The sequence below is a fragment of the Schistocerca serialis genome, chromosome 8, assembly GCF_023864345.2.
Source record: "Schistocerca serialis cubense isolate TAMUIC-IGC-003099 chromosome 8, iqSchSeri2.2, whole genome shotgun sequence".
NCBI lineage: Eukaryota > Metazoa > Arthropoda > Insecta > Orthoptera > Acrididae > Schistocerca > Schistocerca serialis.
Genome location: NC_064645.1, coordinates 435,183,358 through 435,208,239, shown reverse-complemented (window position 1 = coordinate 435,208,239; position 24,882 = coordinate 435,183,358). Strand labels below are relative to the sequence as shown.

Sequence of the window (24,882 nt, the reverse complement as noted above, 5' to 3'; positions counted from 1 at the left end):
CTTTTATCTCATCATACATTTCATCAATTTCTTCGTCATCTGCAGAGCTAGTTGGCATATAAACTTGTACCACTGTAGTAGGCATGGGCTTCGTGTCTATCTTGGCCACAATAATGTATTCACTATGCTGTTTGTAGTAGCTTACCTGCACTCCTATTTTTTTTTTTTTATTCATTATTAAACCTACTCCTGCATTACCCCTATTTGATTTTGTATTTATAACCCTGTATTCACCTGACCAAAAGTCTTGTTCCTCCTGCCACCAAACTTCACTAACTCCCACTATATCTAACTTCAACTTATCCATTTCCCTTTTTAAATTTTCTAACCTACCTGCCCGATTAAGGGATCTGACATTCCACGCTCCAATCCGTAGAACGCTAGTTTTCTTTCTCCTGATAACGACGTTCTCTTGAGTAGTCCCCGCCCGGAGAGATCCAAGTGGGGGACTATTTTACCTCCGGAATATTTTACCCAAGAGGACGCCATCATCGTTTAATCATACAGTAAAGGTGCATGCCCTCGGGAAAAATTACAGCTATAGTTTCCCCTTGGTTTCAGCCATTCGCAGTACCAGAACAGCAAGGCCGTTTTGGTTAGTGTTACAAGGCCAGATCAGTCAATCATCCACACTGTTGCCCCTGCAACTATTGAAAAGGCTGCTACCCCTCTTCAGGAACCACATGTTTGTCTGGCTTCTCAACAGATACCCCTCTGTTGTGGTAGCACCTACGGTATGGCTATCTGTATCGTTGAGGCACGCACGCCTCCCCACCAACGGCAAGGTCCATGGTTCATGATGGAGGACCTGAAAACATAACAAATAAATTATTATTATTATTATTATTTCTTTTTTCACGTGATTACTAAAACATCAAGACCATCCATCTTATTCAACAAAATTTATCAGATGGTTTTCTAATAATTAATGAAGAAATATTAGATTTGGATTTCAGTAAATCGGCTACCAGAAATTAAATTTGAATTGGCTAACTTACAATTACACACTTTTCATTATGAAGCTCAGACCGATTGTGGTTGCAAGTTGTCATTTAACATTGTTACCAAAAATCTCGGAAAGTTCTTCACCAATTTACATGATGCGCTCTCTCTCTCTCTCTCTCTCTCTCTCTCTCTCTCTCTCTCTCTCTCTCTCTCACACACACACACACACAGTCCGATGATGTCCCCCATGTGATGCTTGATTGGAGACAGATCTGGTGATTGCAAGCCAAAGCAACGTGTTGTCACTCTGTAGGGCATGTTGGGTTACAACAGCGGTATGTCTGCAAGTGTTATCCTGTTGGTAAAAACCTGCTGGAATGATGTTCAGGAATGGCAGCACAATAGGTCAGTCAGAGTGCATTGGATATCCACTACAGTGCTCCTGCTGTCTAGCATGCAGACAGGTTGGTTGCAGGACCTCAACTGGCTCCTCCTAATCAACACATGGCCATCAGTAGCACTGAGGAAGAACTAGCTTTCATCAGAAAACACAACAGAAGTCCATCCTGCCCTCCACTGAGCTCTCACTTAACTTCATGGAAGTTACAAATGGCTGTGGTTTGTGTCAGTGAAATGCACGCTACAGGTCATCTGGCTCGGAACTGTCCTTGAAGTAACTGATTTATAACAGATCTTTCTATCACTGTGGTGGTATCTGCTGCTGCAGATGTAGTACAATGTGCCAGAACCACGTGCCAAACACTGTGGTCTTGCCTCTCGGTAGTGCCATGTGACCATCCAGAGCCCAGACTTCTTGTGACTGCCCATTCTCATGACCACCACTGCCAGAAACCGTGTACAGTGGCGACATTCCTGCCAAGTCTTTCGCAATATCATGTAAGGTGCATCAGACTTCTCGTAGCCCTTTTACATGATCTTATTCGAGCTCAGTGAGGTGTTGATAATTGTGTCTGTGTCGCCTTAAAGGCATTCTTGACTAATGTCAACTCACCACATCCAATCTCAAAGATAGCTAATGTTCACAACCATTACAGCATGTATTTAAATCAAACCTGATTTGCATCCTCATAGTGGTGCTGCTAGTGCCACTCTTATGCAACTGATGTGAAATTTGAATAGACATCATCTTCCAGATGTAAAACACACCTACCAACTTCCATTTACGGCGTAAAATGTTTTCTTGATGTTGTGATTCTCCCCCTCAGTCAGTGCATATATAGCATTTAAACCATTAGACAAACTGTTTCTCTTCCTTATGCATAATTTTAAACAAAAATTGTATAAACAATTGTTTGCCATTTTGTTTTCTTCCTCAGAATCGGATTTAAAAGAAAACAGGAAAATTTTATTTGTGGAATCTGAATTGTCTGTAATCCGATCGGTTTGCAGGTCAAAACTGTGCAACATACTGTCCCTGAAGCTATTATCCTCACAGATGCGTTTGAGCAAGATTAGTGTTTATTGTCCAGTTGACATTGAGGTCATTTAGAGACAGAGAAAAGCTTGGAATGTTTCAAGGATGGGAAGGAAATTGACATGCTCTTTCAAAGAAACCATCCTACCAAAATTTGCCTGGAGCTATTTAGGGAAAGAATGGAACACCTAAATTACAATGACTGGATGTGGATTTGAACTGTCTTCCTCCCAAATGCAAGTCAGTGTGCTAACCACTCTGTCACCGCACTCAGTTCACAGATCTATCTGTAGGAGAGGTCTCTCGTACCACGTATACCAATTATTCCAGCCAGTGTACCCATTCATTTTATGAATCTTCAATTACCAATCAAGATTTCGTTCAGTTACAATAAACAAGACCCAAGGTCCGAGAGAGACGAGAAGGAGGCGACGGACAGAGAGAGGGAGAAAGACTAGGTGGACAGAGAGGAGGAGGAAGAGGTGGTGGATAGAGAGAGGGAGGACAAGATGATGGTAAGAGGGAAGGGTGAGAAGGAGATTAGTACGTACAGGGTGATTCACGAAGATATGCAAATATTCTAATATGCTATTCTACAAGTAAAACTAAAGCAAAAAGTTCATATAAACATAGGTCCGCAAATGTTTAGTTACAGAGCTACGGCTAGTAAGATTTTGCCTGAAATTTAGCAACTTCGAAAATATGAAGCCATCGCAAAACTGTATGAGGTTAAAGTAAAGCACGATTTCCATTTATTTTGCTGTTATTGATCTGGTGAATTTAATAAAACGTGTCCCAGACATACTGATTATGAACACTAGGTAGAAAACCTGTCTCCCGTAACATTTGAAATACTCCACTAATGGTTCGTGCATTCGGAATTCTCTGAGTTGGATAACGTACGCGATCTTTGTTAACTACAGCTGTAGGATTACCATCACATTTTCCATAAATAGACACCATATCAGCATATTCGTCTGTCGTAAATTTGAAAGGCATCCCTATTTGATAAATAATCTACAAACTATAACAGTTACTATGTGGGTTCACTTAAATACACTGTTGTTGTGAACATTCTTTCACTGAACGATACAGAAAACTAACTTGTTTCAAGATTAGGAAATGACAGAAACATCTAACAAACAGTTGCCAGCAATGACATAAACGTTTCTATATTCTTAATGGAAAGTAAGCAAATTTTCTTGTATAATAATCTTTGCTTCTCTGGATGTTCTGGAAAACTACTGCAGATACACGCCTCGGACACATTTTATTAGATTCACCAAACCAATAACAACAAAATAAATGGAAATTGTGCTTTACTTTTATCTCGTACAGCATTGCGATGGCTTCATATTTGTGAAGTTGCTAATTTCAGGCAAAATCTTTTATTAGCTGTATCTCTAACCAAACATTTGCAGACCAATGTTTATATGCACTTTTTTCATTAGTTTTACATGTAGAATAACATATTAAAATATTTGCATATCTTCGTGAATCATCCTGTATGTCCAATTCCCATACACATTGAGGGGCAGCAAGAACAAATGTTCTAAAATTTTCAGACTGATCTGTCACTCACTGTAGTGAGGTGTAAACAGGATTGGAACTTCATGGTGGATTTGAACTGAGCATTGCCTATGAAAGGCAAGGTACATCTCAGTCTGGCATACAGCTTTAATCTGCTGGGCAATGCCAGTCTAAAATCTCTAACAAATTTTCACCTTCTACTTACTCCAAGCCTACAAAAAAACTAAAAACTGGTGTACAGCTGGCTATTGGTACAGCTATTTCATGACATAATAAAAAGTGATTATAAAGAATCCGCCTTGATTGCAAATAGAAACCGGATGTTGACCTAGGTTTTGGCGGGTATAACTAGCCTTCTTCGGAACAAACTAAAACTGCAAACCGCCTAAAGAGGCATGGTCCAACATTAATACAGAATGCCCAAAAGTGCAAAAGACTCGCATAAAATGTAAAGTAAACGGTATGTTTGTACCATGTCAATAGCTGTACCATTTATTTTACATTTTATGTGAGTCTTTTGCACTCTTGGTGTTGTGTATTAATGTTGGACCATGCCTCTTTAGGCAGCTTGTAGTTTTAGTTTGTTCCGAAGAAGGCGTGGTTACCCCCGCCGAAACCTAGGTCAACATCCGGTTTCTATTTGCAATCGAGGCAGATTCTTTATAATCATTAAATTATTCACGATTGCTGACACGCTGCAATGTTTAAAGTTCTCAAACATAATAAAAAGTTTGAGACAATATAGATAATAGTTCTGAAGAATGCCGAGAGAAAATTAGCATAACTTTTTAAGAACACACCTGTAAAAATTCACTGTTTACTTAGTGACCAAGCCTGTTCTGCCATGTGTGGTCAGTAGTGATAGTGAGTCGTGAACATGAACTAAGCTGTAATAGTAGCATTCCTAAAATGTCTATCATTTGAAATGGGGCTGTACTGCTCTCAAGGATTACTTAAAATTTTATAATTTACTTGCGGCAGTTTTAGCTATGTCACACTATTTATACAGGAAAAAAGCACTGTAATATAGACGGATGATTGAAAGTGATAGATTAAGGTGTTAAAAAGCTTGTTTATCCTGTCACTATAACACAAAATTTAAACTTATTTGGTGATTAGGTAGTTGTGAATTTCAATAAAATGCTGATCATAATGTCAGTGTTGTTGTAAGGTGCTGTTCTTCGTAGGCACCTCACTGCAAAGAATACGCCACAGGTTACAGAATTTCACTCAATGCTGCAAACATTTCTAATATTCAAGAACATGAAAGTGTTGCTAATTTTACAAAAATGACTAAATCTTTAATGTAGAAAGGGGTAATGGATGTTATTTAAATATGATAATTGAAAGGCCTGAGTGCAATACAAAGAATTGAAAGAGTAAATGTAACTAATGGGTCATCACACGTCAAGGGGACCAGGGGTCCCCACATGACCACCTCCAAATCCAATGAAATTTGGTTTGAAGGTTCTATATGGCCTTTGATGGTTATATATAAAATTTCAGTTCAGGTTTTTTTTCCCAATTTATTCTTACTGTAACATAATCCTTTTTGCTGGGCATAAATGAGAAAAATCTTTAAAAAAAAGTGAGGACTTTTGTTTTACTTTCTCACTGAGCTTTTTCCCTATTCAGTTTGCAGGTATTGCCAAAATCCCATCTTTCATCTTAATTTCTTAGCCTTCTTTACAATTTTAGTTGAAACAACAAATTCTTTAGTTGTTCTTTCAATAGTGCAGTTATTTGGGGCCAGGGTCAAAATTTGAACTTTACTGCAATTGCCTAAAGTCTGAAGGTTAATCTAAAGTCCTTCAATTAAGATGTCCATATTTTTACATTTTTTGGCACTCTTCAATTTGTGTTTTAGCAATATCTACTTGGCTCATACCAGTGGTCATGGCAATTGCCCTAATAATGGTGCTCTGGGCTTTCAGAGTGCTTTATGTATCCCGTTGAGTCCCTTTTGCTGATCCACTGAAATTTTAATGGTGTCTCTCGAAGTAGTGATAATGAAGTATTAACAGTAAAGCAAGCATCAGCAACACCCATGTCTTCAGTGGTTGGTGATTCTTGGTTATCCTGGTGGAGTGGTTCCTTTTGGGCCACTTCATGTCTGCATTTTGTACAAATTCTGACAGGTTTAAAAACTTCATCAGTCAGTAACCTCAACTAATCAGACACTTCAATGGTTACTGGTGTTAAAGCGTTTTTGGTTATGTGTTTTTTCTTTACCAAATGGGTTGCAGCAAGTCTTCTGCCGGAATTTAAATTTTGTCATCAACAAGGCATTATGGTATGAACAGATTTGAGCATCTTCAGTAAAATCAAGCCAGACCTACATCATAGAAGCTCCTTGTCCATTGGCGACATTTCCTTAACTGGTTGTACTAAATGCTTTCTCTGAGAATTACTTTGAACAATTAGTTCATGAGCCCACACGAATTGTAATTGGTTGCGAAAACACACTTGTCCTCTTAGCCACAAATAATCCTGATCTAATAGAGAGCGTCATGACGGATACAGGGATTAGTAAACACAAGGTCATTGTAGCTAGGCTCAAAACCATATCAACCAAAACCACTAAAAATAAATGCAAAATATATCTATTTAAAAGAGCAGATGAAAATTCCCTTGATGCCTTCCTAAGAGTGAGTCTCCATTCCTTCCGAGCTAATTATGTAAGTGTAGACCAGGTAAGGCTCAAATTCAAAGTTACAGTATCGACAGCAATAGATAGATTCATACTGCATAAGTTAATATGAGACGGGACTGATCCACCATGGTACACAAAACACGTGAGGACATTGTTGCAGAAGCAACGAAAAAAGCATGACAAATTCAGAACAACACAAAATCCCCAAGACTGGCTAAGTTTCACGGAAGCTCGAAATTTAGTGCAGATGCCAATGTGAGATGAGATGGTTTTAAGAGTTTCCACAATGAAACATTGTCTCAAAATATGGTAGAAAACCCGAAGATATTTTGGTCGTATGTGAAGTACACCATTGGCAAAAAACAGTCAATACCATCACTGCGTGATAGCAATGGAAATGTTACCGATGATGGTGCCACTAAAGTGGAGTTACTAAATACAGTTTTCTGTAATTCCTCCACGAAAGCAGATGAAGTAGATATTCCAGAATTCAAAAGCAGAACAGCTGTTAGCATGAGTGACATAAAAGTAGATATCTTAGGTGTTGCGAAACAACTCAATTCACTTAAGAAAGGAAAGGAAAGTCTTCTGGTCCAGATGGTATACCAATCAGGTTCCTTTCAGAGTATGTAGACACAATAGCATCTTTCTTAGCGATCATATACAACAGCTCACTTGGTGAAAGGTCTGTTACTAAAGACTGGAAGGTAGCACAGGTCACACCAATATTCAAGAAACGAAATAGGACTAACCCATTGAACTATAGACCAATATCACTGACCTCGATTTGCGGTAGGATTTTGGAGCATATACTGTACTCAAACATTATGAATCGCCTGGAAGAAAATGACTTATTGATACATAACCAACACGGATTCAGAAAATATTGGTCTTGTGCAACACAGCTAGTTCTTTATTCCCATGAAGTAATGAGTCTTGTAGACAAGGGATTTCAGATCGATTCCATATTCCTGGATTTCCGGAAGGCTTTTGATACCATTCCTCACAAGTGACTTTTAATCAAATTGTGTGCATATGGAGTATAGTCTCAGTTGTGTGACTGGATTCGTGATTTCCTCTCAGAGAGGTCACAGTTTGTAGCGCTAGATGGTAAATCATCGAGTAGAACAGAAGTGATATCTGGCGTTCCACGAGGTAGTGTCATAGGCCCTCTGCTGTTCCTGATTTACATAAATGATCTTGGTGATAATCTGAGCAGCCCCCTTAGGTTGTTTGCAGATGACGCTGTAATTTACCGTCTATTAAAATCATCAGACGATCACTTCCAATTACAAAATGATCTAGAGAGAATTTCTGTATGGTGTGAAAAGTGGCAATTGGCACTAAACAAAGAATAGTGCGAAGTCATCCACATGGGTACTAAAAGAAATCCTATAAATTTTGGGTATACGATAAATCGCACAAATACAAGGGCTGTCAATTAGACTAGATACCTAGGAATTACAATTGTGAGCAACTTAAATTTGAAAGACCACATAGATAATATTGTGGGGAAGGCAAAACAAAGACTGCGCTTTGTTGGCAGAACACTTAGAAGATGCAAAAAACCCACTAAAGAGACAGTCCACATTAAACTTGTCCATCCTCTGCTGGAATATTGCTGCGCGGTGTGGGATCCTTATCAGGTAGGACTCGCAGAGGACATTGAAAAAGTGCAAAGAAAGCCAGCTCGTTTCGTGTTATCGCGCAATAGGAGTGGTACGATACGCGAGTTGGGGTGGCAGTCACTGAAACAAAGGCGGTTCTCTTTGCGGCGAGATCTATTTACGAAATTTCAATCACCAACTTCCTCTTCCGAATGCGAAAATATTTTGTTGACACCCACCTATGTAGGGAGAAATGATCATCAATAATAAAATAAAACAAATCAGAGTGTAAGCGGAAATATTTACATATTCCTTTTTCCCACGCGCCATTCGAGAGTGGAATGGTAGAGTAGTAGTATGAAAATGGTTTGATGAACCCTGACAGTCAGCTCCATCCGATCCAACAAAGTAGCAGGATGCAAGGGTCTGTTGGTTCATTTTATACAATACTTTATTAACCTATAACAAGCAATTTTGAAGGGTCATGAATATTCTGGTTTGAAGCACAATGTAAGATGCTATTACACACTGTGGTGCATATGAAACATTCACTTAAAATTCACAATTTTTGTAAATTACCTGTAACAAATTGTGTTGTTTGTATATAAAATATACAAATCAGGCTATCTAAACATTTTGTCTTATGCTTACCTTCAGATACAATAATGATTATTGATTATTCACTCAGTATTCAACACTAAGATTGTACAACGCCAGAGATAACACCAAACAGAAGACTGTCAATGGGAAAATTGCCAATAATGAAATCAGTAGGTGAAATTGTTGATTCAGCAATGTATCACTGCTCTGATGATAGAGCCTTAAACACTATTGTTGCTTTATAATGCCAATGGAAACTGAGTGGCAATGCATATATGCACCACCCTGCACTGTAGGGTTAAAATTTCTAAAGCAACATCGTGTTCCATTACGATCTTCTAGATTTTATAATCTTAAAAGTTTGGACAAGAAGAGAATAGAAGCTTTTGAAATGTGGTGCTACAGAAGAATGCTGAAGATTAGATGGGTAGATCATGTAACTAATGAGAAGGTGTTGAATAGATTTGGGGAGAAGAGGAGTTTGTGGCACAACTTGACAAGAAGAAGGGACCGGTTGGTAGGACATGTTCTGAGGCATCAAGGGATCACAAATTTAGCATTGGAGGGCAGCATGGAGGGTAAAAATCGTAGAGGGAGATCAAGAGATGAAACCACTAAGCAGATTCAGAAGGATGTAGGTTGCAGTAAGTACTGGGAGATGAAGAAGCTTGCACAGGATAGAGTAGCATGGAGAGCTGCATCAAACCAGTCTCAGGACTGAAGACGACGACAACAACAACAACAACAACAACAAAGAGTATTTTCTGACTTTTATTTGTAAACACTTCTTATTAACACAGTTACATTTCCTCAACCACAGGCAAAACTTATGCTATTAAGAGACACTACAATTATGCATATTTTGATTTTAAGAGTTCAAATTGTGTTATTTTTTGTATTTATCGATAATCCATTTTCCATAATTTTGATAGGCATTTTTACTCATCAAAATGCAAGAGCCAGAAATTAAACAATATAGCTTTGAAAGCTTAAAGCATGCTGTGGCTATAAAAAAATGATTGAACAAGATTTTTTGCCATCTTTGCAGGCACTTATTGTTTCCTCTAGGCATCCAATATTAATTAAATTTGATCCATATATAGACATCATAGGTAGGAATAACCCCCTGAAGTTTTGATGTGATTGGTTTATATGAAAAGTAGCAGTGGTGAGTCAAAACTTGGCTCTCAGTATAGCGTAATGAATTTTTTTAGCCACTTTAGAGCCCTGTATCTATTTTTAGGTGTGGCTAAATTCCTAATTTTTGCCATGGTGTTATTCAGCTTAAAAAGTTGTCTATGTATATTAAAGCAAATGGCCAAATGTTTGCTAGGACTTTACACATGCACCTTCATACATGATGCAAAGGTGGGCAGCCTCTCTTTAAAAGCCCCTAAAATTCGACCACTGGACTGCAATTCAGTATATAACCATCAAAAACCATATAGAACCTTCACACCAATTTTCATTAGATTTGAAGGTGGTAGAGTGGGGACACTTTTGAATATTGGTCCCGCTGACATGAAATGACCCTACTTGAGGTACAGTTAAAGTGATGAACAAGTGATAATCTCACGGACTGTACTTCCACTATGATGTAGTTGGCTGGGATGTTCAGAAGACAGTTCAGAAACATTTTTCTGAGCATGTTAGTCAAACTGTGTGTGTGTGTGTGTGTGTGTGTGTGTGTGTGTGTGTGTGTGTAGGAAGAGGATATGGACCGGGGGGGGGGATGTGCCGAGTGCATGCCGTATATATGTCCCACATCTCCTAAACTATTGGAGCAATTCGAACTACATTTGCTACACATACTACTTATCGTCTGGAAGTAGTACTATGGGGTTAAGAACAATCTAGCTTCTTTAGGGGTGGGAGTATGGGTAAAAAGGTTAGTTTATACCTGACATCTAGCCTGCCCTACATGAGTGGCATGTTGTGTGAGTAGCATCAGAATGTGTTTCAGGTGATATATGACTAGACGGGCATGGCTGTGCGGGGGGGGGGGGGGGGGGGGGCAAGACCAAGATAGGTGGTAGGAAGAGAGGGACCGAGAGACAGGGTAGGGAGAGATGGACTGAGATGAGGAGAAGGGGTGGATGGAGAGAGTGGATGTAGAGGATGGGCAGAGAGAGGGGAGTGTCAGACAGATGGCAAGGAGGGGATGGACAGAGGGAGGAAGCAGAAAGGAGGTAGTCAGAGAAAGGGGGCAGAAGATGTGAGCAATGCAGATGATAAACCAACACAGAAAGTAACGCTTTGAATGAATTGGAATATAACATGTTAAATTATTTCCATGTCACATAGTTTCTCTTCAACTTTTATAAGGGTGAGGCTTTTATTGCTGGTCATATCTAGCTGGTTGCACAGAGGATATTAACAACCACACGGTCAAACTTCAGTGTGGAGAGATGGCTTTGTCTTGTATGGAGAAACACTTGGGGCCAGCCATTGTATGTGTTCCACTTTATGTATTGTACCACCTCTTATCTTGCTTACAAATATTTCAGTCTGGGACTTGGTAATTAAGACACCCCAAATTATTTCTCCATTGGTGGCAGTTGGCATTGTGCAGATAATAAACGCAATATCCCACCCCCATACCCAGTTTACATATTGACTTACAAACCAAAAAGTAAACCTTCACACAAACTTTTTGTTGTAAAATATGCTACTGTTTTGTTGACAAATCTATCGTTCAACATTCTAATTTCTCGAGAATGCTTTTTTGCTGAAACGGATTGTGAAACAGATTGTTTTTCCCTTTTAATCTCTTGTTAGCTGCCTGATGGCGAATATTGTAAAATAATGAGTAGTTGCCCAGGTGCACAACTGTGAAGCTATTTCTGTTTCTCTGGGTTTTTGAGATAGTTTATTCTCTTCAGGAGAATTTTGGATCATGAGATGGAAGGCATTCAAAATGTGAAGTCCTATCCTGTTACTCTAAAAAAAGTTTATCCATATCACTGTAAATTAATGTTTTTATTTTGAGTTTCACTATTCCTGCCATATGTTGTATTTTATAATCTGTGTTTATTCCTTTTCCAGGATTTGGATGTGGAGCTTAGGAGATTTCAAGAACATTACTCCCAATTACTGTAACTGCCAGTTGGTATGCTCAAACATATTTTGTATGAAATAGAAGTTATAGATACAATACATAATGCTGTTATTTTTGACTTCCATTCATATGTTTGCTCATATTATATTTGGATAACAAAAAATCATACATTTTGGTAATGTCGTTGTATATGTTCTGTAATTTATTGACTTCCATAAGTGGTTTGGTTGTTGTAAATTAGTATGCCATAATAAGCATTGTAAATAAGGTACCGTGTGTGTGTGTGTGTGTGTGTGTGTGTGTGTGTGTGTGAGAGAGAGAGAGAGAGAGAGAGAGAGTGCTCACTCCCACAAGTGTGGGTTTTATATATGTGAGAGAAAGATGTCATTGTTTGTGCTAACAGATGCTGGACACTTCCAGAGTTTTTTGTTAATACTGAGTAAGACAACAGTGTTCAATAATTTATTTTTATTAAATATGCACTAAATTTTGTAGACTTCAGTGTAACAGGGTTTCCCAAATAATAAAGCACCGCCAGTTGTTGAATCTCAGGGAAAATGACTGCCAGAATTGTAGATAAGTTAAATATTACAGTGTTCACCATGTAATGTGATTTTAAAATAGGTACACTTCATTGGTCTAGTTGTATAAATGACAGGCCCCTTTTAATGACAGGTTTATGTTTCAGTTGTGCTAACTGCAAAAAAAGAGGAAAAATGTACACATTCTTAATTATTTTTATTCACAAGTAGTAGTTATTGTTCTTTGTATACAAACCAGTCTGACAGTAAATTAAACTGCTTTCCTGATTGCCTCTGTTCAAAGTTGATTTTAGTGCTTGCTTCAAATTTAATAAAAGTTACCTGTTATCTTTCTTCTATTGTACACACTTTATGAAATTTATTTTGTCCACTCTTTGTGCTGATTCTTAACACATTTTACATTTGTCTCCAACACCAAATGATAAGAAAACACTTGCAATACAGGCAATAAATAAGTTATTTGTAGGTTCATTCTCTTGAGTACTTCTGCTTTTATTGTTTATATTACTCTGAAGGGTAGTTGCCTTGTGTTTTGTGATTTTTAAGAGTACTTAGGCAGTGCTCAGAGCAAGACTGTAAGTATCTAATTTCTCAGTGGGGAGTATGACACACGGAAAACCACACATGCGATTTTAATATTGACTGTGGAAGAATTATTAAAAATGAATATTAAGAACATTAATACTAGAAGTAGAAAAGTTAAGGGAAGAAAAACTATGTTGCTGTTTGGGCAGATGATTTTCATGTAACGACTGCCAGCTAAAACTACTGTGATGAGGCAGTGACTAATAGTATTTGCATTAATAAAAATGGTAGTTGTTGTTGTTCTCGTGTGGACAGGACAACAGAAGATACATCAGTTGCAGTATTCAAAACTGGACCGTTTAAATATTAAATTAATAGTTAACTACCAAATGGCTGTATACTGTCAAATTTTATTTGCCCTCTACATGTGCAAACATTTTCGCTCTCCTGAGACTCTCTAGTGAAAGGTGTTTTGAGGAAGATGTAAAGGTAAACATTAAATAAATAACACAACCAAAGCTCACATTTCATACAAGAAAGAATGTGGTACAGTGTGATTTGAGGAAAATCGTGTGGGACTGTTCCCTGTAGTTAAGTTTCCTCGTCTTGTATAATTATCACTGTAATTGCAGTGCACGTGTGTCAAGAAGTTTACTGTGCAGGAACACTAGCCATCAGGTTTACATAACTAACTGAACTGTAGTCATAGAATATTCAAAGAACTGTTCAAAGAAACTGCTGGCTAATCATTTTCTGATGTGGGGGACCACATCACTTCTGTTTTAATCATGTAGGTTCTTTATTTTAATGTACAAAAAATGACATTTATAAAATAATCATGAAGATCTTGGATGAACATTTCACTGAAGTATATCCTAGTGTAAAATGTTGTGACAGCTTAAAACTGTGCCAAAATGGAAAACTGTTCACTGCTGTATAAGAAAATATTAACAGTAGAAATAATCCTAAAAGTTTTGTTCAGCCATTCTCCACAATGTATTGGCCTACAGGAGTGCTAGTATAGTTAAGTGTGCAAGTGAACATTGAGGAATGAGGTACCAGCTGATTGGAACTCTAAAGTTAATCTTTAATCAGGCCTAGACAGCTTAATTGTAAAAAGCATTGCCCGTGAAAAACAATAGTATGAGGTTTGGTCAACCACGCTGTTTGTCTGTGAAGCATACCGAACGAAACATAGAAAAGCATATGAAACAGAAAACATAGAACAAAATAACATTATCATTTTATCACAAATTCCAGCTGATATGTCAGAAGATCTGTTTCCTTCGGATGTGAGAAAAAATAACATTCATTTTTAATACATACACTCAAAGTACTGGAAAGAGAGGTAAGCTTCATCAGAACAACTACCACTCAAACTGAAGTGACAAGACAATAGGATATAGAGCATAATCAAAACAGTGTGCTAAGCAGGCTCAATTCTATTCTTTCCACATATTCATGTAAATGAAAATATCGACCAGTACGTAAACACAGTATACTAAATTTGAGTCCACCAGTTATTCTGTAATAGAATACAGGGAAAAAACTAAGCAGCCTTCAGACAGTTAAAATGTAACACATTGGAAAAACTCATTAAGATGCACGATTTATTTGGTATTCCCATACACCACCTCCATATGCTCTAAAATTCTGATATCATCTGTGGCCCCACACTCCCACAACATAAGTGGTTTTATGTATAGTTTTTCAGATGTTGCTACCAGTAGAAACAAAAAAGTAATTCTTAATGTTCTTATTGCTTTTTGTGTGGTGCCCTGAAGAAAAGTAAGTCCATTTAAATTATTATAATTATATTAAGCATCAATTTAGGATTCGCAGGAAGTGAATAGGACTCTGTGCCTGTTATCGGGACGCTGAAAGAGTATATTACACACACTTCAGCATTTCCGTGGTAGATAATCACCAGTTTACATGAGTGTGTCTCATGAGACTATACAGAGCAATATTTATATATGTGGCAAGCAATTTGAATCTGTATTTGGGTGTGAGCATTTCATCTTCCATTTGCCTGAAACAGGCTGAGAGCTAATAAATAAACATTTGGCAAAAAAACGACGTATAGGCTTTGAATGCTGCAATTTTTTCATAAACTGCTGTGATTGATTTTGTGGTAAAAGAACAGCTTACATTGTTATAAGCAGATTTCTTTTAACCAATGTATATAAATGTATCTTAATCTGTGAATGCATTATTGTTTCTGCAAAATGTAGGAACAGGGTTCAAATGTCATACACTGTATTTGGATAACTATTTTGGACAGAACGCTTTATACACATTTTTCTCGTAAAACATACAGTCAACTAATTGGGAAACCCTGGGAATTATAACCCCATCATAATTGTAATTATATGTGATGTTTTCTGAAAGTGTATGTGATGGTTGTGTAAATGTAAAAATGTGAAAGATAACTCTAGTGTTAAGATATTGAGAAGCACCAAGAGTTCATTTATGTCAGATATTATAGCAATATTTACCTTACTTTATGTACGAAAGAATACTGTGCAACCAGTCTTTCTGTAGCCTTACTTGTTGCCTTTGAATGTGTTTGAACTCACTTTGTGGCATGGAGAATGGACATGGAAATTATTAGTGGATGAAGACATGTGCCTTTGTATGATAAATTTGTTATTACTTTCAGTTAAATATGTTGTTACCATATCTTGCAAGTGTGTGAAGAACTGTAAAAGTATCACTCTACAATTTGTTCTAAGTCACAGAGACCAGTACTTGGTAAGTTGGATTAGAGAGCACTTAAATTAACAAAACTTAAATCAACTGACTACCTATGTTTCAAGATCGATTTGTTTTCCTCGGAGTGGTTCATATTGACAATTGTAGACAGAGATATTTCAGTTTAGCACTTTTTTTATGACCAATAAAACTTACAAAAATTGTTTTGGAGACTGAAGACGTTATTTTTAAACCATCGATGTTATGGATATAATAGTAACTATTCCTCAGTCACAATTACGTTAGTTGTTTGATCACTATTTTTGAGATGAAGCATCAAAAGAAATTAAATATTGCTTAGTTCATTGTGCCTACAGTAATCTATCTGTTGCGTAATATGAGGAGGAGGTTAATCACATATTTCTCTCTTCCAAGTATGCTCCAATTAGGCTGTTTCCAGGGTGCCTCTTTCCTCCTCCTCCCCCTCCTCCTCCTCCTCCTCCTCCTCCTCCTCCTCCTCCCCCCCCTAAATATCTCTCTCTCTCTCTCTCTCTCTCTGAAAAATATTACTGATTTTTCAAAAAGGTGTTTTTTGTCATGGAAAAAGTAACTGAAGTCAATACAATTGGCTTATTTTAGAAGTATTTTTGTCTTTCACACCCACGAATGACTTTGTTATACTTCTGAAAGAAAAATCTCAAGGCTTTTTTAGGAATAAAATGGGGGAAGGAGGTATGAGGTATTTCGTGTAGAAAACTAATTATTTAGGGAAAATTGATGAAACAAAAGTTACTTTGTTATATGATTGCAGGCATGTGATATCTGAATTTATAGCTTCCATGCCAAATATTTCCAAACAAGGCTTTTTAATGACTAGCCCATTTCTTTCTCAATTTTCTGCTTATTTTGATAGTGTTATAATTACTAGTAGAAAATTGACAAGAAATTTTACAATTTATCACTCATCTCTGTACTGTCTGCTATTCTTCAATAGATGATTCACATTATCAATAAGTAGGTGACTAATATTGATTGTATAATTAACATTATGAAAGACTGAAAGTTGATTTAGAAAGCTACTGGATTTTTACACCAAATTGGTATTAAGCTATTCAGTTCTTCCTTTGAGAATGTTCAAGAGAAAGGTAACACAATCAACAAATACTTTTGCATTTGAGATAAATCAATAGTGTATTGGTTTATTTATAACATGTACCTGTTTACTCACTGTGTTCTGCTGTGATTGATCCTTCACTATTTCAATAATGTCTAAATAATCCATGCTGCATTACATGATCTCTTAATTAGGGTAAGCAGTTAATTTTAAAAATGTATAAAATAAAAATGAAGACATGTAGTACTATTAAGACTTGAATAACTGTATGATTTATGCCAAAAAAACGAGGTGTGATAAAATGTAAAGTATATATTTATGTATTAAACAAAGTTCATTTATAATTTAGTATAGTTCAGAATTGTTAATTGATCGTAGATTAGACTTGCAATTTTTCTTGTCAGTGAATTTTGCTTCAAGCAATGATCTTCATTCCATGCATCTTAACAAATTCCAGAATTAAATATTTATCATGCAAATAAAAATACTGCAGTAATAGTTTGGATTGGATCACAAACTTGTAATGTCATTCGGTAATTGACCAGCACATCTTGTTTACATTTCGCAGAAGAAAAGTGATAAAAACGATACACATGTAGTAATTTATTTTTCTCATTCATGCCAGTATTATTGGTCTCCAAGATTCATAGATGGGCTGGATTCTGCAGAGAAATTGTATTTATAGACTTTTAGAAATCTTGTTGCCTACCTAATACAAGTGAAGAAATGTTTAAAAGAAAAGGAGACATACAAATTGTGACATTTATCTTAAATGTGATTTGTAAACTATTTCATAACAAGAACATACTGCCATTTATTTCTTCTCAAAATCATATCACTGCCATTCTCACCAAGTAAAGCATTTTTAAGCTGTTCAATTTGAATTATCTAACTGCAAATGAGACTGTGAATTAATATCTACATATGTATATATAAAATATATGTATACATGACTAAGCCTATTTTACAAGGCTGAAAATAACTGCCGTTTTATTAAGCATATATTTATTTGCCTTAGAATGTCTAATGGAAGGCAACATGGGGATCACAAAAAGTCATTCACTCTTCTGGAAGTTATTTGTTACTTGTCATGAGGTTGCAAACCAGGCATGATATTTAAACATGACTCAAATGACAAATTTCAATAACTATAGTATGTTTTTTCACATGTTATTTCACTAGCATTCATTTGAAATGTAACTGTTGAAGAAAAAAAGTTCCACTAAAATTGTTGCAAAATATTTACATTGCCTACAAACACTGTTCTACATACTATCCAGTTGCCTTCCTGCAGTCCTTCATAACACGATTGCTGTAGGGCGTAGGCTTTATACTATATTTATGATTTTTTTTTTTCTTTTTTTTTGTAAGGTTTAATATTTTTGTCAGAGTTGCTAGTTTTTGGGATATTAAACATTTGTCTAATAAAAACAAATAATGTAATTTGCCTCAGTTTGTGTTGTTAATTAAATTTAATGTGAAACGAACTAGCTTTTCATTTTTTCACCCAATTCCAAAATTGTCATTAAGCATTTGTTACACAGTTAATTTCTTGTACACTCACTGACCTCAAATCTTATAACAAATATCTGTTTTATCAAGTTAATCTTTCCCAGGCCAAATTTTTATGTTGCTTTTTTTTTTACTTACAAATACTAGTAACACATTAAAAATTATTTCATTTTTTTTAGCTTTGTGTGTGTGTGTGGGGGGGGGGGGGAGGGGGGTGTCATACAAATTCGGTGGAAATACAGGTCAGGAATCTATATTCAATCAATAATATTCATAAAATAGTCTTAAAAGTTCGAAACAACTACTTTAATAGCTTTTTATTCACTAATAGCAAAAAAGATAACCAAGACAAATAATGGACCTCACTGAAAGCCCAGTTTTCATTTGGCGTGAAATTTTACAAAACAGTCCTTTTTGCTATGGAGACATAATGCTACATCACATTTTGGACATCTAGTGGGTGATAAATTGTGTATAAACAATTTGCATCTTTCATTGTTCAGTTGATGGGCGGCCATATTTCCTCTTAAAGAGTCACAGTGTCTGAAGCAATGCATTGGCTACTTCAAGTCCGAACTGCACTGAAGAGATAGGCCTCTCTTTTAGCTAGGAACAGTGTCAATTATATAGAAGCTAAGCATTTACTACACATGTATCAGCAAGATGAAAAATGATCCAAAGGTAATATCTTTTTGCCCTTAGTTTGATGCTGTACAAGGAGACAAGCATGTCCAGAAGGTCATTTACTGACCATTTTAGTATAATGGCTTGACACACATGTACAAAGATATCGTGTGAACTTTTATTGCCAAACATTTTGTGTTGTTGTTTTCATCTGTTTTTTGATCACTAGACCCACATTCTAATGATGTGAGCTTTGTCTGATGTGAGGTCACAGATTGACATCCTATTAAATTGAATCATGAAGCAATCCAATTTCTGCATTCTTGTAGTATAACTAATAGTGAATGTTAAGTAAGCAATTGTAAGACCTGAGTTTCTCCTGACGTATACAATCTTCAAACAACTTACGGGAATGCAGCCAGGTAAAATTTACAGCAACCGCCGATATTTCGGCGGAGTACACCCTTCCATTCTCAAGGCACAAACTGCAACAGACAGGCGATGTACAGGCCAATTTAAAACTTCGGTCCTCGGAGTAAGCAATTGTTGAAGGTAAGTTTGTAGTTTGTGCTGTCTGGGGTCATATTTGACAATATCGACACTTATTTCCAAGTTAGTATTACTAACAACTTCTCCCAGTATATATTTCAAAGGCGTGTAAAATCCCACCATTACTTGTAATTGTAAATACCTTTATCCACCACTTATTTGCCTTATTTCATAAATATTACTTCAGAGAGGATCACCCTTTGAAGGGGTTACTCAGTTCAACAACAGACAGATGTTCTTCGTGGGTTACTCCCCCCTTTCCAAATTGGAGATCAAAGGATGAATTTTGAAGTGTGTTGTGATTTGGGTCATCTCTGGCCATCATATTGTCATTATTTATACAAAATGAATATATGATCATAATTTGTTAATGCCTACCCCCCTGCAATTCTTTCGACTCGACTATGTTCAGGCCAGTAGAAGCAACCAACATTTACTACTCCACTCAAATGTACACCAAAAATTTGTTTAATTTCTGCAGAAGTTGTATTGACACTACTTCCCGTTCTCCTCCTGTTCTTATCCATTCTATTTTTCATGTCATCAGAAAAAAAAAATTTAAATACTGTAGGTGTGTCGTGCTCAGGTGACTCGGTTACAGAACCGGTCAAATTGGATAAATCGTGATCATGATTTCCCCATACAACTGCTGGTTTTATTTTGTAGTTTCTTCATTATTTGAGCCAATGGAACATCAAGATTAGATTAGATTAATACTAGTTCCATGGATCATGAATACGATATTTCGTAATGATGTGGAACGAGTCGAATTTTCCAATACATGACATAATTAGGTTAATTTAACAACATACTTAAGTTGATATAACAACTTTATTTTTTTTTTGTTTTTTTGTTTTTCTTTATTTTTTTTATTATTTTTTATTTTTTTTAATATTTTTTTTTTCTTTTTATTCTTAATTTATATCTAAAAATTCCTCTATGGAGTAGGAGGAGTTGTCATTCAGAAATTCTTTTAATTTCTTCTTAAATATTTGTTGGTTATCTGTCAGACTTTTGATACTATTTGGTAAGTGACCCAAAGACTTTAGTGCCAGTATAATTCATCCCTTTCTGTGCCAAAGTTAGATTTAATCTTGAATAGTGAAGATCGTCCTTTCTCCTAGTATTGTAGTTATGCACACTGCTATTACTTTTGAATTGGGTTTGGTTGTTAATAACAAATTTCATAAGGGAGTATATATACTGAGAAGCTACTGTGAATATCCCTAGATCCTTAAATAAATGTCTGCAGGATGATCTTGGGTGGACTCCAGCTATTATTCTGATTACACGCTTTTGTGCAATAAATACTTTATTCCTCAGTGATGAATTACCCCAAAATATGATGCCATATGAAAGCAATGAGTGAAAATAGGCGTAGTAAGCTAATTTACTAAGATGTTTATCACCAAAATTTGCAATGACCCTTATTGCATAAGTAGCTGAACTCAAACGTTCCAGCAGATCATCAGTGTGTTTCTTCCAATTTAATCTCTCATCAATGGACATACCTAAAAATTTGGAATATTCTACCTTAGCTATATGCTTCTGATTAAGGTCTATATTTATTAATGGCATCATACCATTCACTGTACGGAACTGTATGTACTGTGTCTTATCAAAATTCAGTGAGAGTCCGTTTACAAGGAACCACTTAGTAATTTTCTGAAAGACAGTATTGACAATTTCATCAGTTAATTCTTGTGTCTCAGGTGTGATTACTATACTTGTATCATCAGCAAAGAGAACTAACTTTGCCTCTTCATGAATATAGAATGGCAAGTCATTAATATATAACAACAACAAAGGACCCAAGACTGACCCTTGTGGAACCCCATTCTTGATAGTTCCCCAGTTTGAGGAATGTGCTGATCTTTGCATGTTACGAGAACTACTTATTTCAACTTTCTGCACTCTTCCAGTTAGGTACGAATTAAACCATTTGTGCACTGTCCCACTCATGCCACAATACTTGAGCTTGTGTAGCAGAATTTCATGATTTACACAATCAAAAGCCTTTGAGAGATCACAAAAAATCCCAATGGGTGGTGTTCGGTTATTCAGATCATTCAAAATTTGACTGGTGAAAGCATATATGGCATTTTCTGTTGAAAAACCTTTCTGGAAACCAAACTGACATTTTGTTAGTACTTCATTTTTACAGATATGTGAAGCTACTCTTGAATACATTACTTTCTCAAAAATTTTGGATAAAGCTGTTAGAAGGGAGATTGGACGGTAATTGTTGACATCAGATCTATCCCCCTTTTTATGCAAAGGTATAACAATAGCATATTTCAGTCTATCAGGGAAAATGCCCTGTTCCAGAGAGCTATTACACAGGTGGCTGAGAATCTTACTTATCTGTTGAGAACAAGCTTTTAGTATTTTGCTGGAAATGCCATCAATTCCATGTGAGTTTTTGCTTTTAAGCAAGTTTATTATTTTCCTAATTTCAGAGGGAGAAGTGGGTGAGATTTCAATTGTATCAAATTGCATAGGTATGGCCTCTTCCATTAACAGCCTAGCATCTTCTAATAAACACCTGGATCCTACTATATCCACAACATTTAGAAAATGATTATTAAAAATATTTTCAACTTCTGACTTTTTGTTCGTAAAGCTTTCATTCAATTTGATGGTAATACTGTCTTCCTCTGCTCTTGCTTGACCTGTTTCTCTTTTAATAATATTCCAAATTGTTTTAATTTTATTATCAGAGTTGCTGATTTCAGACATGATACACATACTCCTGGATTTTTTAATAACTTTTCTTAATATAACACAGTAGTTTTTATAATTTTTGATAGTTTCTGGGTCACTACTCTTTCTTGCTGTCAGATACAGTTCCCTTTTCCGGTTACAAGATATTTTTATATCCTTAGTAAGCCATGGTTTGTTACAAGGTTTCTTACGAGTATATTTAACTATTTTCTTGGGGAAGCAGTTTTCAAATGCATTTACAAAAATGTCATGAAATAAATTATATTTTAAATTGGCATCAGGTTCACGGTACACCTCATCCCAGTCTAACTGCTGTAGGCTTTCCCTGAAATTTGCAATTGTTAAATCGTTGACTGAACGTACTACTTTGGAGGACTGTTTAGTGTTGCTGAATGGAGCTATGTCATATATTGTAATTAGCTGTGCACCATGATCAGAAAGACCATTCTCAACAGGCTGAGCATTTATCTGGTTAAACTTATCTTGGTCTATAAAGAAGTTATCTATCAGTGAGCTGCTATCCTTTACCACCCGAGTAGGAAAATCAATAACGGGTGTCAAATTGAAAGAACCGAGTAATACTTCAAGGTCATTTTTCCTATTACCCTCTTTCAGAGAATCTACATTGAAGTCCCCACAAATAATAATTTGCTTCCCCCTGTCTGACAGATAGCACAACAAGGAGTCCAAATTTTTCAGAAATAGATGAAAATTTCCTGATGGGGACCTATATACAGTTACAATTATAAATGTGCCTTTATTTAATTTAAGCTCACAGGCACATGCTTCTATATGTTTCTCTACACAAAACTTTTTTGTTTCTATACTTTTTGCACAATGATAACAAGTCATCACTATCACCATTACAAAGAGTAGGCCTAGTGGTAATTTCTGTTTAATTATCATTAGAGTCAAAAGACTGAGAAACAGGCTCAACTGGCAAACCATTACAAGGCTCTTCCCTCACTGCATCTGAGTCTTCCATTAGTCCACATTATTTTCAATCACTTCATCATCCAAATATTCCTGCAGTTTTTTGATACGATCAGAAGCTTCATCATTCATCATAATAACTTCTGTTGATAATTTAGACATCTGCAAAGGGAAATAAAATTGGTTCATTCACACAGTAATATTTTTTTACATAATCTCACTTGTACTTACCCCAAGATACTAATGTTCCCACTGTGTCCACATGGACCCATTTGTTTAGAAGCTTGTAATACTGAAAGCAATACATATAGTTCTCTGTAAAAGTACAATTCTTACAAAAGCATTTAAACCACTCTACATATTTTTTAAATAAACACACACAAAAGTTACCTAAAAAATAACATCACTTCATTAGCAGAACTGATGTATCAAATCCATGAATTCACTTGATTACGAGCTGGCAGAAATATCCTGTATGCTCATGACCCTGTTGTTGCTGCCATCTAGTGATGGCAGCAACAACCCAGAACCCAGTGGTGTCATGTGGAACCAGTGGGTTTTCACAGATACTTCAAAAATTTTGGGCGGGATATGGTTGATTATTGCAGTTTTCACTTATTCATGCACTTCTTGTTTATAACTTATGTTGCATGCAAAACTATGAAAGCAAACCCCTGTAAAAAATAAGTGGTTTCAAAAAGAAATTAAGGCATATCTTTGGCACAAAAAAAAAAGGTTATCATGACATGAAACAATAGGCAACTGAAACCACACTGCGAGCAGCAGCATCAGTGTATGATGGGAGTGGCTACTGGGTGGGGGTAAGGACGGGGCTGGAGTGGGGAGGGGCAGAGATAGTATGGTAGGGGTGGGGAACAGTGAAGTGCTGCAGGTTGACTGGCTGCAGACATGTGCTTGTGCACGCGCGCGCGTGTCTGTCTATTGTTAACAAAGGCCTTAACGGCTGAAAGCTGTAATTATAAGAGTCTTTTTGCTGTGCCTATCTGCGACTCAGCATCTCCGCTATATGCTGAGTAGCAACTTTCCTTCTCATAATATTGTTACATTCCATCCTGGATTTTCCTTTGTTTGATTATCATGACATGAATAACTTATCAGCCAGCCATACTTTATCATTCATGCTTTATACGTGTATTAGGTGGCTGGGGATCAATTTCCTTAAATCAGATGTACAGCCAATATTGTTGGACAAAAAGGAAGTTATTTATATTTTTTCAGGAATGCTTTGCTGTCATATATCTGTCTTCACGAGTCTGCATTCAATGAAATACCATCAGTCATTGTCACACAATAGTTTCTTACTTTGTGATTTCAAGAAGCTGGATATTCCACATGAAAACATAATTTTGTATCACCTGTTCATGAGATTTAGATTTCAACAAATATGTCAGCACCCCTGTTTAGTGCACTCAGAATTGCCCCTCACCAATCCCATTTAATAGTCAGTGCATGTCCATAATTCTTGTGATTAGTCTAAGGTACATAAATATGCCACTTTTTGTGCTTAGGAATGAGAAATTGAAGTTAAAACCATTAGTTTGCAAATTTGATGAGTTCAGCTTCAAATCTCCACCAGTTTAGTAATAATGATTTACGTTACTTTCTCTTTTTTTTTTAATGGCTGTTACTGTACGTGTTACATTATTTTCATATATAAAAACAAAGATGAGGTGACTTACCGAACAAAAGCGCTGGCAGGTCGATAGACACACAAACAAACACAAACATACCACAAAATTCAAGCTTTCGCAACAAACTGTTGCCTCATCAGGAAAGAGGGAAGGAGAGGGGAAGACGAAAGGAAGTGGGTTTTAAG

The 24,882-nt window shown here is 36.3% G+C and overlaps 1 protein-coding gene across 3 annotated transcripts in view; it reads left to right on the top strand.

Moving 5' to 3' along the window:
• Positions 1–16,105, top strand: part of LOC126416110 (ATPase family AAA domain-containing protein 2-like) — a 233,383-nt gene extending 217,278 nt beyond the window's left edge. For all 3 annotated transcript variants that reach the window (XM_050083621.1, XM_050083622.1, XM_050083620.1), the window contains one exon: positions 11,816–16,105. In XM_050083621.1, coding sequence (XP_049939578.1) covers positions 11,816–11,869 — 54 coding nt within the window. In that variant the 3' untranslated portion in view covers positions 11,870–16,105. The remainder of the gene's footprint in view (positions 1–11,815) is intronic.
• Positions 16,106–24,882: the final 8,777 nt, after the last annotated feature.